This window comes from Thunnus albacares, chromosome 2 (genome assembly GCF_914725855.1).
Source record: "Thunnus albacares chromosome 2, fThuAlb1.1, whole genome shotgun sequence".
Taxonomy (NCBI): Eukaryota; Metazoa; Chordata; class Actinopteri; order Scombriformes; family Scombridae; genus Thunnus; species Thunnus albacares.
This window is the reverse complement of record NC_058107.1, coordinates 24,519,154-24,533,823: the sequence shown is the minus strand read 5'-3', so window position 1 is coordinate 24,533,823 and position 14,670 is coordinate 24,519,154. Positions and strand designations below refer to the sequence as shown.

General features: G+C 43.1%; 1 protein-coding gene across 2 annotated transcripts in view; it reads left to right on the top strand.

The window, feature by feature from the left end:
- Positions 1 to 13,858, top strand: part of ptch1 (patched 1) — a 57,341-nt gene extending 43,483 nt beyond the window's left edge. For both annotated transcript variants that reach the window (XM_044374469.1, XM_044374464.1), the window contains exons 17-24: positions 974 to 1,157; positions 2,903 to 3,183; positions 5,356 to 5,493; positions 5,697 to 5,839; positions 9,783 to 9,882; positions 10,033 to 10,392; positions 10,497 to 11,043; positions 11,158 to 13,858. In XM_044374469.1, coding sequence (XP_044230404.1) covers positions 974 to 1,157; positions 2,903 to 3,183; positions 5,356 to 5,493; positions 5,697 to 5,839; positions 9,783 to 9,882; positions 10,033 to 10,392; positions 10,497 to 11,042 — 1,752 coding nt within the window. In that variant the 3' untranslated portion in view covers position 11,043; positions 11,158 to 13,858. The remainder of the gene's footprint in view (positions 1 to 973; positions 1,158 to 2,902; positions 3,184 to 5,355; positions 5,494 to 5,696; positions 5,840 to 9,782; positions 9,883 to 10,032; positions 10,393 to 10,496; positions 11,044 to 11,157) is intronic.
- Positions 13,859 to 14,670: the final 812 nt, after the last annotated feature.

Genomic DNA, 14,670 nt, shown 5'->3' with positions numbered 1-14,670 from the left:
CAGCCAATATCTACTGTATGTAAAGGGAGAAGCTGATTCAACATTTTCCATGTTTTAATGTGGCATGATAATTCTGGGAAGCTGTGATGAGAAGTACGGGAATTTTCAGAAAGGAGACCAGTGTTTGACTTGTTGATTTTTCTTTGGTTGGAAAGAGAGAGGGACTAATATTTGACTCTTATTTTGAAAGCTGCTCCGTTCTCTTGCACTCATGCATGTGTATAAATAAGCATTTCTGTGGTTAGCTCACCTGTAGAATGTTTTGGTTCAACGTGTCTTATTGCCACAATAACTTTTCGTGTCCAATGTATACTAAATGTCCGCAATATGATTTCCTATGCAAGCTCCACCTAATCTTTTGACCTCAACTGCACTTTTTCCAGTTGTTAAAGGTGCAGTGTGTAGAATTTAGTAGCATCTAGCGGAACGGACTTGGCAGAAATTGAGTATAATATTCACGTTTTCATTAGTGTATAATCACCTGAAAGTAAGAATTGCTGTGTTTTCATTACCTTAGAATGAGCCCTTTATATCTACATAGGGAGCGGGTCCTCTTCCACGGAGCCCGCCGTGTTGCACGGCCATGTTTCTACAGTAGCCCAGAATGGACAAACTAAACACTGGCTCCAGAGAGGGTCTTTCGCGTTTTTCGCGGGTTTTGCAGCCACTATAGGTTCTCCTACACACTTGGAAGGGGAGGGGAAGGGAGGTATTCAGTTGGTTGCAATCTTCAACCTCACCACTAGATGCCACTAAATCCTACACAGTGGTCCTTTAATTGCTCTTCACAAACTTCACAACCTAAATTAGCCAATAATGAATGTTCAGGACCCAGTTTGCCCTTTTAAAATGTACACAGTTAATTAAGTGTTTGTCTGAAAGGTTTTAGGAAAATGCAAAAGAACAGAACTTCAATGTGTGCTTTAGCAATTATAGTACCATCACTAATTCATCTCTTTTCTGGGTTTTGTAGCTGACTCGTCAGAGGCTTGTAGATGCAGATGGGATCATCAACCCTGGGGCTTTCTACATCTACCTAACCGCCTGGGTCAGCAATGATCCTGTGGCGTATGCTGCTTCACAGGCCAACATTCGCCCACACCCTCCTGAGTGGCTCCACGACCGTACCGATTCCATGCCCGAGACATCCCTTAGCAGTAAGTCAGAATGCCATAAATTCACAAAATATGGTAGAAATAGGAAATTTCCAAAAAATTGTTTTTAGCTCCAATAAATGAAGCATTTTGGTCATTTGGAAACGGTGAAGTCCATACATGGTGCAGTTGAACAAATTGCATTTACTAACTTCACACTGAAACTTTTGTGGGGCTCATTGGTCTCGTCTGTGACTTTTCTTAGGTTCCATAAGGCAGCTGCTACATGTGAGCAGTGTTTACCTCTTGTGGTTTGAGTTATTGCTCCTTGTCTGCCTCTTAGCTTTAAGTGAGGTAGTAGACTTTACTGTACCACTGTGGTGTGTGTGCATTTGTGTATGTGTGAGCTCAGGTTGCAGGGCCGAGAACCAAGACATGGCTCACTGTGGTTCTTCTAATGGTGCCTGTGGTGAATGCTATAATCCTGGCTACCATGGGGCCCTAGCATTACACACACACACGCACATACACACATGCACACATGCACACACACACACACATTATTAAAACTCAGTGACCCCAAACACTACACACACCCTGTTCTCATTTCCCTACCACACACACGGACTGTAACTCACATAAAAAAGTACAGTCATGTTGTTGTTTGATTCCAGCCTGTGATTTGGTACAAGTCAGGAAGTGCTCCACGGGGGAGGAAAATGATTGGATAACAAGGAAAGACTGGGTTTGGGTGGGTAGCACAATTGGATAACAAGCAGGAAGTCCTTTACAGGGGAGAATATGATTGGATAAGCAGCGTGAAGTGCTTGGCTGTGCGGGAGCCCCCCGGAGCAGATCTGTGTTGGCCGAAAGCCAACTAGTGTCCTAATGGAAATTTATAGTTGAGATTATAATGGGCCAAACCATGTTAGCAAGTGCTCCTGTCTGACCCTGCAGGCACTGTGAAATATACACATTCACACCAACACCAGCGAGTCAAAAAGTATATATTCTAACGAAAATAGATAGATAGATGCATCAAATAAAAGAATAAATTGGTGAAAGTGGAGTTGCAGAGTAAATCTTTCGATCTCCCATGTGCAGCAATGTGTTAGTAATTACACTGCAAGCACAAATCTGAATGAATACGCTGTTTTGTCAGCAACAAATATGACTTCATAGCAGAGTGACAGGCAGGTATGCGTGTTTATGCATCTATATTATGCTTTATGTGATGCTGCTAAGTTTAGGGTGTGGTAATGGTGGTGATTCTGACATTGTAATTACCGCGAATCAACGTTAGCTCTGACACTCTGCTGTGTCTGGAACTGATAGGCCCTCATTAGCCAGGCTGGGCCACAGACTGGCTGGGTTTGAGTCAATGGAGCTCTGTTTCACACTGCTCCGCCCACACACACACACACACACACACACACACACACACACACACACACACACACTCGCCCACAGATGTAGCTGCTCTTGGAACAAGGTTGGATTAGGGAGGGAAAGCCTTGATATTGGTGGTTTGGCAGAATAGTCCAAAATGATTTCTGCAGATAGGCTAAATGATCAGAACCTAATGCTAGTTAATCAGAACAGACAAATATCATGTGCAGATGTCATCGTTGCCACTGATTTATCTGATTACTTCCTTAATGTTCCTCAATGATGAATTGAAATTTTACAATCCCAGACAAAGCTTTAGTGCGAAATCATTATCTATAGCTGTAAAATAGAATAAAATAATGTGGTGATCGTTTTTACTTCCAATAAATTGACCATCCTTTCTTTGTTTCTCCATTCAGTCCCGGCTGCTGAGCCCATCGAATACGCACAGTTCCCCTTCTACCTCAACGGGCTCCGGGAGACACCACAGTTTGTGGAGGCCATCGAGAGCGTGCGGGCCATCTGCAGCAATTACAGCCGGCAAGGCCTGCCCTCTTACCCCAACGGCTACCCTTTCCTCTTCTGGGAGCAGTATGTTAGTCTGCGCCACTGGCTCTTGCTGTCCATCAGTGTCGTGCTGGCCTGCACCTTTCTGGTCTGTGCCCTCTTCTTGCTCAACCCGTGGACCGCCGGCATCATTGTGAGTGTTGGAGAAAATATATACATATACATACATGGTTGATAATGGCCAAAATAACAGAGATATATCCATAAACTACAAAGCATGTTGTGTCAGATGATTGTAGAAAAAGATAAACATGTACACATGTACCTGCTCACTCGTTATTACCTACTTACCTACCTACTGATAACAATTTGCTGTTTTACTAAGGCAGAGATCCCAACTTTCAGTTATTAAATATTCCCTTTTCGTGCTTTCCTCCTTTTGTTGTTTTTTTTTTTTTTTTTTTGGTTTTTCTGTGTGGTCCAGAAGGCATCTCAGAGAGGAGCATCAGAAAGGAGAAGGGGCTGCTGTGTGTTATTGTAGCCCCAGTCACTACTGTTTATCTTGTGCTGTTTTGTTAGGGCCAGTCTGTTTAGTCTAGTCCAACACTCCCAGACACCAATGTTGAAATAAATGGGGAGAGGACACAAAGTTGCTCGGGCAACTTGCTCCCACTCTAAACCTATAAAAAGTTTGATTTTATTTCCATCCACCAAACTCCTCTCCCCCTTTCCCTCCTTTCTCAAGAGGAGTTTCCAAGGATACACGCAAACACGCACACACACATATACACTTGTCCGCACACATACAGACATGTATATACTTGCACACATACAGCATGAATGTGTAAACACGCAGGTACATAATTCACACAGAAACACATACACACAGTGCTCTGGTTTTTCTCTCTGGTGGGTTGTATTTTATTACGGGCAGTGGCCAGGCCACCCGAGCCCTTAAACAGGGGAGGAGGGGACCTCATGTTCATCCTTCAGGCTTTACTAGTAAGATCAAAAGACAAGTTATGGAGAGGCGTCAAATTTAACCATTTGCTCTGTCTGGACCAGACCAGCCCTGTGATGTCAAACTCACAACCTCAAGCCCTTTCAAACCCTCTCAGCTATTTGCCCTGAAATTCATCTTAACCACATAGACAAACCTGTTTAAACTTTGTGTCTTGCAGATTGTGTCTTGATCCATATCCAGATTTCTGTTCACACTTGGCATCAGAGTTGCTCAAACCTGCATCCCTCATGAGTTGATTTCACTTGTCAATTGACATTTATTTTTATTTGAGGGAAAAGAAAGACTACTTAAAAAAAAACAATTAAAGATTTTAATCAAACATTAGATTCTCAGTCATCCAGGTCACAGCACATCAAAGGCAATATTGGTGTTTTTTTTGTTGAAAGGCCAAAATTGAAAGTTTTCTTGACCAACTCTGAATGTTGCTTGAGTGATCAGGACCGAAAATTATTTCATGTGATCAGATCACCCAAGATGCACTTAACCATACAGTGAGAACATAGCCAGAGATGCACATATACAGCACACACAAATGCTTGTTGACATACATGTACATACTCTGTGCTCGCTCACTTGTACTTATATGCACCCACACACATACACAGGGCTCCCTGCCCTGCCCACCTCAGCCCTCTTCAAAGGCTTTGGGCCCCATGTAACCTGACACCTGTCAGCTGATAATGGCATTTACTCCCAGCTCCTGTCCCACTCTGCTCAAGAGCTTCTACGCACACATATTTCTCCCACATGTATGGTTACTACTTAATACATCTGTAAGACAGTGGCAATATACTTGAGGATGATATACATTTTCACTATCTGCCAAATACAAATACAGGTCACTGTACATTTACACAGTAGATACAGTGAATAATAATTTATTTATCATCCTATATTGTTTATAGAAGATTGTTTCCATTTATGGTCATTTGGCCCACAATGCTTGCATGTGTTTTTCAGCTCTGTCATATAATCCAATCAGAGAAATGTGCATTATAACATTAGTCAGTGTGCAGATGAAGTGTAAAGAACAACTTTTTAATGCTTGGGAACATAAAACATTTGTAAAAATGAGTTTAAACAGATCTGTTCCTTTGGAATTGGTTCAAACAGCTCTACTCGTCTTTATATGGATCATTAAAAATGGTACAAACCAAAACTGTGAGACAATTGACTGTTTGAAATTTGTATATTACAGATACCTAATGCACCCTGCACATTAACTACAGTATTTCTCTTCTGTTCTGTAGTTAATGGATTTTCTGTATGTACAAACAATACTTTTTATGTTGATTTATTAACCAACTTGCATGCTAACAGAAGCTCCCCCCCTCTCTTAAGGTGTTGGTGCTGTCTCTCATGACTGTGGAGCTGTTCGGCTTCATGGGACTGATGGGAATCAAACTGAGTGCCGTCCCTGTGGTCATTCTCATCGCCTCTGTGGGCATTGGAGTGGAGTTCACCGTCCATGTGGCCCTGGTAGGCATACATATACTGATACAAATAAAATAAATAAAATAATCACGGTCAGTGTGAGACTCTCACTGTCTGATCTTAAATACAATGATATTAATTGTTGGCACAGTTTTTCAGCTGCCGGAATTTAAGTTTAGATGGTTTTGGAATCAGGGAGCCCCTCGAGAATGAGACATAAAGTGTGTGTTTGTGTGTGTGTGTTGTAGGCGTTCCTGACAGCCATAGGGGATCGTCACAAGCGGGCAGTGCTGGCACTGGAGCACATGTTTGCGCCAGTGCTTGACGGAGCCTTTTCCACCTTGTTAGGTGTCCTAATGCTCGCAGGCTCTGAGTTCGACTTTATCGTCAGGTGAGTACAAAATTGAACCTTATAAGAAAATGCTTAGCAGGAAAAAGGTTCATACTCTCATACACGTAATATATAACTTCAAACGATTGCTCATACAAAGGTTATCGTATGGCGTCTATGTGGCGTCAGTAGACCATTGAGACCATGCCTCAACCTGTATGTCACACAGGAATCTACCTGAGACACCAATCATGCATGAAGGCCGCTCTCTTCCTCCATTCCCTCCCTCAATCTCTTTCTTGTCCTCCACCCGTATCTCCCTTTCGAACTCCCTCTTTGTAACCCTCACCCCTTTTCCAGCTACCAGTGACATGCCTGTTTCTTTTTTTTTGTCAATTTTTCGGGGCTTCCTCTCCATGAAACTTCATAAACAAGGCCTTTATCTTTCTACACCCTCCCCTCCCCTCCCCTTGTGTCTTTTCTTTCATCTTCCTCTTCTCCCCTTTAGTGTCTCTCATGCTTGACATTTTAGGAGAAACTAGGGGAAGGATGGAGAGTTGAAGGTCAGGAGAAGGAGGAGGAAGAGGGCTGGGGATGTAGACAGAGAAGCAGAAGGAAGCAAAGTGAAAGAGAGTTAGAAAGAAAGCAGGAAAGTCCTCTGACTTTTGCAATCTCTTTCAGCTAGTTTAACTGCCCTCGCTAGACATTTATAAGCATGGGAAGGAGTAATGGGGTGGGGGGCAAGAGGGCAGTTGTGGAAAGATGGGAGAAGTGGAAATTAAAACTGACACACTGTGGGGGCTCTGCGTCTGTGGTTCCTTTTGTGTGTGTGCACTCTTGTAAGCATCAGTCAGAAAGGTAGCGACCGACTGCCGTAAAAGGGAGGAGAATTAATGATTCTGTCCATTCTCAAGCATGGAGTATTATGAGAAGTTTCCAGTGAGCTCAGTGAATAATTCAAAGTCTCTTATGGTCTTATGTGGCTACATATGACCACAATCTTAGTAGCTGCTAGATGAGGTAGCCATATAATTTGGTTGACCTGCTCCTTTAAGGAAAGGGAGCACTGAAATCCATGTGATCTGCAAACACACAAACTCTGTCATGTGCACAGGCATGCACTCATACACACACAACCACAGAGTCACACATAGCCCCTGTAATATACACACACACCAACCTGCTCCCTGACCTTGTAACCATGGGGGTCAATAATGGCGTGCCTGCCAGTGAGGCCTATAGACCTTCTCTCCTCACCTCCAGTGGTGTGCTCTGGTTTCTGGCTCAGTCCCGGGCCTCCATTTAAAGGTTCTGCTGTTGTCTGAGCAAACAAAGCAGCGCCCCAAGACGGTGCAATAACAACAGGCCCAGCTCGTATTTTTCTGCTTGCACTGAAAGAAATGTTTCCCTGACTTTCCCCGTCAGCCCTGTGAATGTTTTCACTCTAAACAGCCCGACAGGGCACTCAGCCTGGTATGTGGGCTGCACACATGCATGTGTACGTGTGTGTTCGTATATGTGTGTGTATGTGTCCGAAGGTGACATAGCGTTTACCTCTCTTGGTGTGTATGGAAATGTTAACCGTAGTGATGACACTATTATTTCAGTTACACTAACAGAAACAGTTGTTAAGATTAAGATGAAGGTAGATGAAAGATGCATGGATGGGCTTTAAATATTGTATATCTATGATATGTGTCTGTGGGGAGAGCGAGTCAAAGGTCAAATCATTTGTACACGCTTACAGTGCCCATTTACCTCCAGTATACTTTCAAACATCAGTAAATACAGACTTTCAGTACAAGTGCCATTATACTCTCGGCCATGGATTTGGTTTGCAAGTTGCAGTGAGATGATGCTGGAAATAAATCCAAGCTGTGAAATCCGACCTTACTAAATAATAACCCCTTTCCTTTCATTAAAATCTTCTCAAATCCATCCATCATGTTTGGGACGCAATCAGGCATAATGAAAGCCAAGTAACAGAGAATAATTTACTACATTCATGAACTTGATTCAGAGGGTGTTTTTTTCATGGAATTGATTCATCTTGTGATTGTCAATACATCTAACCTAAGTAACGCTGGCATAGTACTGCCAAGTTACCTCTGGTACCTCTCTCTGCAGGCTCTGGTTTTTTGACTCTGTTGCTGTGTCAACCTCTGTGTCATTTTCTGAGAGTAAATTCAAGAGGGAAAATAAGAGATTTTAATGAGGCCTGATGTATGAAACTGCATGTGAGAAATGGGAGGCAATATAAATCAAGAGGGATATAAAATGCTACAGGCTGGATCTTAACAACTTTATATAATGATGTGTTCAGTAATTTTTTTTTCTGAAATGTGAATTTAATGTTTTGAAATAGAACTCACATGGTCTATTTTAGTGTTGAGCAGCAGAAGTGTGTTTACGAAAACTCCCAAACTCACATATACATGCATATTTAGTCACTTTCCATCTTGATACACAGACGCAGTGTGCTAATGTTATGTAGGTAAGGCCACCCATGCTGATTAGACAAGGACCAACCTGCCTTCCTGCACACAAGAGACTTGAGATTTCCTGAATAACTAAAGCTTTATAATAAAATAGATATAAACAATCATACACAGGGATTAGTTATAAATGTGCATTTAGTCTGATGCCCATCTGCACAGAATTCCAACCGGCATCAACAGCATCTGCATCTCAGTTAGCCCACCCTTGCACGCACCCCCAAGCACATACAAACAGGTTAGTCAAGAGTCAGGCAAAGGAGTTCATAGTTCATCAGTGTGTCCCCTGATAACCTGAGAGCTTCCACTGGAGAACCAAGTGAGGAGGAAAGTCTTCCCTAATGGAGGGAGCTGGATTGGTGAGGGATAGAGAGAGAGAGAGAGATGGGAGGGGGGTTTAGAGTGGAGATTGGGGGGTCTTACCTGATACATTGGAGATTTAATTAGACGGAGGGGATTGTGGAGTGGCCGGGAATTTCACAGGGGCTTAGCTGGAAAGAAGGGAGAGAAAAGCGAGGCAGAGAAGAGAGAGGAAGAAATAAAAGAGAGGGAGAGAGGCCAGGGAGGGGTGGCGCTCTGAGGGTCCCCTTCTCTTCTTCCTAGACTAAATTGTTTAAATTCTATACCCTTCACTTCATTTGTTTGCTTCTCCCTCTCTCTTTTTTAGAGCCGGAGAGGAGAGAGAGGCCCCTGTCCTCTTGTGCACCCCCCACCCTCCCCCCCCAACACCCCCCTCACCCGCCTCTCCTCTCCTCCCCCCTTTTTTACCCTCCCTTACCCCTTACCCCCCCTCCCTTCACATTCCTCACCGCTTTGTTTTCTCCATGTTTGCTTATACACCACACACCCAAGAGAGAGTACCCTCGCCCCCAATAACCCCCCACCCCCTCTTATTTTTTTTTTTTCTTTACTCCCGTGCCTTTGAATTAACCAGCTCTGGCTAATTATGCTTCCCCTTTCTTTTCTCTCTGCGGCTTCTTTAAGATTAACCCTCTTTAGCAGGACTTAGAAACACATAAGGTACATTTCTGTTTTGCTCATAAAAACCACAGTGCATGCCTGCCTGTCTGTGGGGGGTGTACATATATATGTGTGTGTGAAAGTGTGTGTGTGGGGAGTGGCCGTGTGTATTTATGGAAGTATTATTTCGGGCATGTGTAATGGTTGATCTTGCACATGTCTCCCCACGTCTAAATCTCTGTGGTTAACACAGGTATTTTCTTTGCTTCTTCATCTGCCCTGTTTCTCTTCTTGTCTGTCTGTGTTGATCTTTGTGGGGGTTTTTTGTTCCCGTCAAGAAATTTCTCCATTTTCAACTAGCCACGTTTGCGATATCTGATATTTTTTGTAAATGTTTTGATGTTGTATCACAGTGGAAGGAAAAAAAAAAGTTGTGCATGCAGTGTGTGTCACTTTGTGTTATGTGTTATGTGTTTTGTTTACATTTATCCCTGATATTTAAGTTTATGTATGTTGAACTGTTTTTTTGTGTATATCGTGTGTTGCAGGTATTTCTTCGCAGTGTTGGCCATCCTAACAGTTCTTGGAGTACTGAATGGATTGGTCCTTCTACCAGTATTACTGTCATACTTCGGGCCCTATCCAGAGGTAAGATCTCACATATACAATACAAAAACAACTGCCTCTGATGCAATATGTCTCTCTTTAGCTGGTACAAGGCCTTCCTCAATTTTCTTTCGAGTAGAGAAATACAAATCACTTACTGCTGCCTCCTCACCTTCTCTTCTAACCTCTCAGGTGTCTCCGGTCGATGGTCGTAGCCGGTTACCCACCCCATCCCCAGAGGCCCCACCTCACGTGGTCCACTTCTCAGTCCGTCCTCACCATACCACCGCCGCCAACACCACCACCTCTGGTGCAGCTTCCGACTCGTCAGACTCAGAGTACAGCTCCAACGCCACAGTGTCTGGTATCAGTCAGGAGCTGCAGAACTACAACCTGCCCTCACACAGGGGACCAGCTAGAGCAGAGGAGCAGCAGTACCACCTCCAGACCAGCAGAGGCAGAGCAGTCAGGACAGAGGAGGAAAGGAGAGCAGGATCAGGGCATAGGCGTTCAGCCAGACAGCCTGGCCCTCCAGCCTACACTGTGTCCTCGGTAAGAAAATATCCGGCTTGTGTTGGATGCATGATTCTCTAATTGTAGCTTTTCTCTTGTTTCTTATATTATATAAATAAACCTTTTACTGTTTTGCTCTACAGTCGGTCACCTCTCAGGGTTGTGATTCTGGGCCCCAGCCTGGGGCTACTCAGCGCAACAGCAGCAGGGACCCCAAGAGCCAGCTGCACTGGCAGGCCCCGCCCCCAGCCCGCCCGCGCATGGACGCTTTTGAAACTGCTACTGAGGCTGGGGGCCATTATGGCTCACATGGCCATAGAGAACACTCAGCAGGCCACAGAGCCCGCTCTTCCCACAACCCACAGCCTAATCACCACCTCCCGCACCAGCCCAACCCTACCCCTTATTGCCAACCCATCACCACGGTAACAGCGTCAGCCTCAGTCACTGTCGCCGTACACCCTCCCCCCTTGTCCAACCAGAACCCCTCCGCTTCCTCTTACCCAGGATACACTGCAACGGACAGTTACTGCCCATCGGGGCAGGAGGAGCCAGAGCCTGCCTTCCAGGACCCACATGTGCCACAGGACACCCACACAGGCACCAGAGGAGCCAAGGTGGAGGCCATGGAGCTCCAGGATTTGGAGTTTGAGGCAGCTGAGAACAACAGTGGCAGACGGGCTAGCTGAGGTGAGCTTTCAAGTACTGCAGTAGATCCTCATCAATTAAGTTTGACACACTCGAGAAAAATCTGTGCCATCATGCCATCAAGTACTGACAATACAATCTCCTTTTTGTTTCCAGTTGTGGAGAACAGAAGTGTAATGGCCAAAGATGGACTCCTCTGTATTACTAAGCAGCTAACCCGGCCTGACCCAGCTCAACATAGCCCAGCCTGGCTCGTCACCGGCCCTAAGCAGCGAGACACTCGCCAGTGTTTCCGTCATGGTGCTCATTCTTACTGTAACCCAGTGGACTATTGTCTTAGATATTTCTATCTATATTTAAAAGATGTATACATATGTAAATATGAAAAAGTAGCTATAATTTTAGGAGCTGTACAACTCCTCATGTTAACAGACTGGGGCTGCCATTTTATATGGTGTGTGTGAGTGTGTGTGTGTATGTGTCTCTGTGAGAGAGAGAGAGAGGGAGAGAGAGGGAGATAGATCTCTGATTACTGTTCACTCATCTGTGGATCTGTGCCATTAGGAAGCTTCATCTAAACAAGAATACCTGTCAGCATTCACTGTTGCTGCTCAAAATATTTTTTAAATAATATACATTTATAACTCTATGCAAATGTCTCTTTAAACAAAAGAAGTGATCTGTCTGTGTGTGCGTGTGTTTGTGTGCGTGTGTGTGTGTGCTTGTGTGTGTGCGTGTGTGTGTGTGTGTATGTGTGTGCGTGTGTGTAGGTATGGGCTGTATGATGTGAAACAGCCCCATTATCTTCTGGCTTATACATCAGATACATCCTCAGACTAACATTTACACTCATTGAAAACATGAGGGAAATTGTTAGAATTATCAAACAGGGCTTTGGTATATATGTGTTTGTATGTGTGTGTAAATGTGTGTGTGTTTATTATTGTACAAAGGTACGCATGTTAAACTATTACTTTTTATCACAAACCTGTGGTAGTTATGAAACAATTACTGTTTAACTTGACACGCTATGCGTGCTATTTAAGATGAGCAGATATGAAGAAATTTTAAAAGCTGGTTTTTTGTTTCGTTTTGTTTTTAGTTATCGCCTCTGCATTGGAACCTGTTTCTGCTCTCAGCTTTGTATCACTGTCTGTTAGGCTGCTCTCTGGTTGTATTTTACTGTAAGAGGTTATGTATTGTTTAACCTTAGCAGGCTCAAAACAGGTTCTGTCTCGTTAACTGAAACACGAGCAGTAAACCCACCTCAGATACTCACTGTCATTACAGGGACGTTCACATTACTGATTCTGGAACAGGGTCAAAACGGGGCACTAACTCTGCACCCTAAGTGGCTTTGTCGAGTGGATAAGCTAAAGCTCAGACCGTATACTGTACAACCCGATTCAACATGGCACTTGACTGCATTTAAACTTCATTCACAGGAATATCTCTCCTCAAGTAGCTCTTTATTTCTGTCCAACCAATAAGCTAGCCCATGCAGCCTGCTAACGGCTAAGCCCTATATGGCCTGACAATGTCCTCTATGTGTGTCACAGTGTATATGTGTGTATAAATGTTTGTGTGTGTCCATCCTTACTCTGTCTCAGCTCTCCTGTAGTGACAGTAAAGACAACTGGCCCCAATTTGGCCTCAGCTGTCCCCACTGACCTCAGCTCATAAAAATCCACAACATAACGCCATGATACTAATTGGACGTCCCCCCTCAATTGCCAAATGGCGCAGCCCAGAGCCTCAGGGGTCAGAGTGCACACCGCCAGCCCCTTTTCTCTTTCAGCAATGGCCAGTTTATATCTGCATGTCTATGTCAGCATGCATACCTGTAACCTTCCCCAACTACTATAAACCCTCCTCAGTTCCAGACACCTTACACCCCATCACTCACCCCCTCCGCAACTCTTTTTGCCTCCTCTTTTACACTCTCACTTCCTGTTGAACACGTGTAGCTCTTAACGTCTTCCTCCATCCCAGAAGTCTTTGCAGTTTTCCTCCCTCTGTCCACCATGTTACGTCAGCTGCTTGCATGAAATAGGTTGTTCTGTTTGGTTTTTTTGTTTTGTTTTTGTTTTTGTTTTGTTTTCTCCCAATGTCACATTGGCAGTAGCGGAGAGAATCATAGCTGGCAACTATTTTATTCATTTTTTTAAATGTCTTTTGTTTGTTTTTGTTTTCAACGTTCAATTGCGATATTTATATTTTTGTAATATAAAATGTGTTGTTTTTTTCTTTCATTATTGTTGTGATGCCAGTGGATAACAAATGCAGGGATTTTTATGTCTATTGAAAAAAAACACTATTACAGTTTAATGTTTTTACATTAATGGAGTTTGATCTGTATAAAGTGCTTACTAATGTTAAATAGGAAAAAAGAGTATATAACATTTTACACTACAGGTCTCATCATAGCTCTTAGAGGATTTTAAAAGGAAAAAAAAATCAGTGGTTCTTCCAGACTGCCATTTTGGTCTCGGTTGGCGTGGATGTATGCTGTTTTCAGTTACAAAGATAAATGTATGCCATATAATTTATTTATATGAAAATTTATTTTTGTAGTGTACATAGTAGTTGTCAAGGTATTTGACAGAAGTATATTTTTAAAGAGTTTATATGTAATGATATACCATAACAGAAAAAAAAACCTTAAGGTGCACACTTTCATTGCTAACTGTCTTGTGAGACAACATCGACACCTCCCCTTCAGTATTATGTTCCGATCCTTGGAGAGAGAAGTCAGACAGCTGTTTCTATGGGTTTGTCAAAGGCTAGCCATGAAAGTAGAAAATTGTACTAGCTCTCTAAATATTAATGTTCAAACACTGATAGAATTCTAACAAATAAAAATATTATAACTTATTTGTCTCTTTGTTCATAACTTTAATAAATGGAATCTTTAAAAAAAAAAAAAAAGATTGCTTTGGTCTGACTCTGAGTTGATGGTTTCAAAAGGGTTTTGTGCTTGAGAGAATACTTTGACATTTTGAGAAATACTTTGCCAAGAGTTAGATGACAAGATTGATACCACTCTCATGACTCTATGGGAATTATGAAACTACAAATCCACCTACCAGCTGCTCTAAAGATGACTAATATCTCTCACATAGTATCTTATTTGTTTAATGTGTGCAAACCAAAGTGTAAAATCCAAACGTTACTGTGTTACAGGGGTATGTATTTTAATTGAAGTGTTAAATACATTTTTGTACTTCAGTTTTTTGCGCTGATTACAGGCATGAAACTGGTATCAATCTTCCCATCTAACTCTCCTCAAAATGTCAAACTATTACTTTAATTTCAGACTTTAAATTCCACATATACTTCATACACACCTTTACAACTCTGTCATAAAGCAGGTCTTGCAATAAAGAGATGGGTTTTACACAGTTTTACATAGTGACAGGCACTGCAAACATCACCTCCATACAAGTCAAAACATTTCTGGTATTCCCTATTAAGAATAGCTACAGGTAAACATGACCTCCTCTACCTCCCTCCCTCCCTCTCTCCACCCACCTCCCTTCTCTCCCTTAGTCCTGCAGTGTACTCTGACATCTGGTCTGGAGCCCTGCAGCCCTCCCCAACAGCCCACCCAGCTCCGCCCCTGCACCCCCCACCTCCACTCCCTGTTCGGTATGATTTTGATTGACAGCT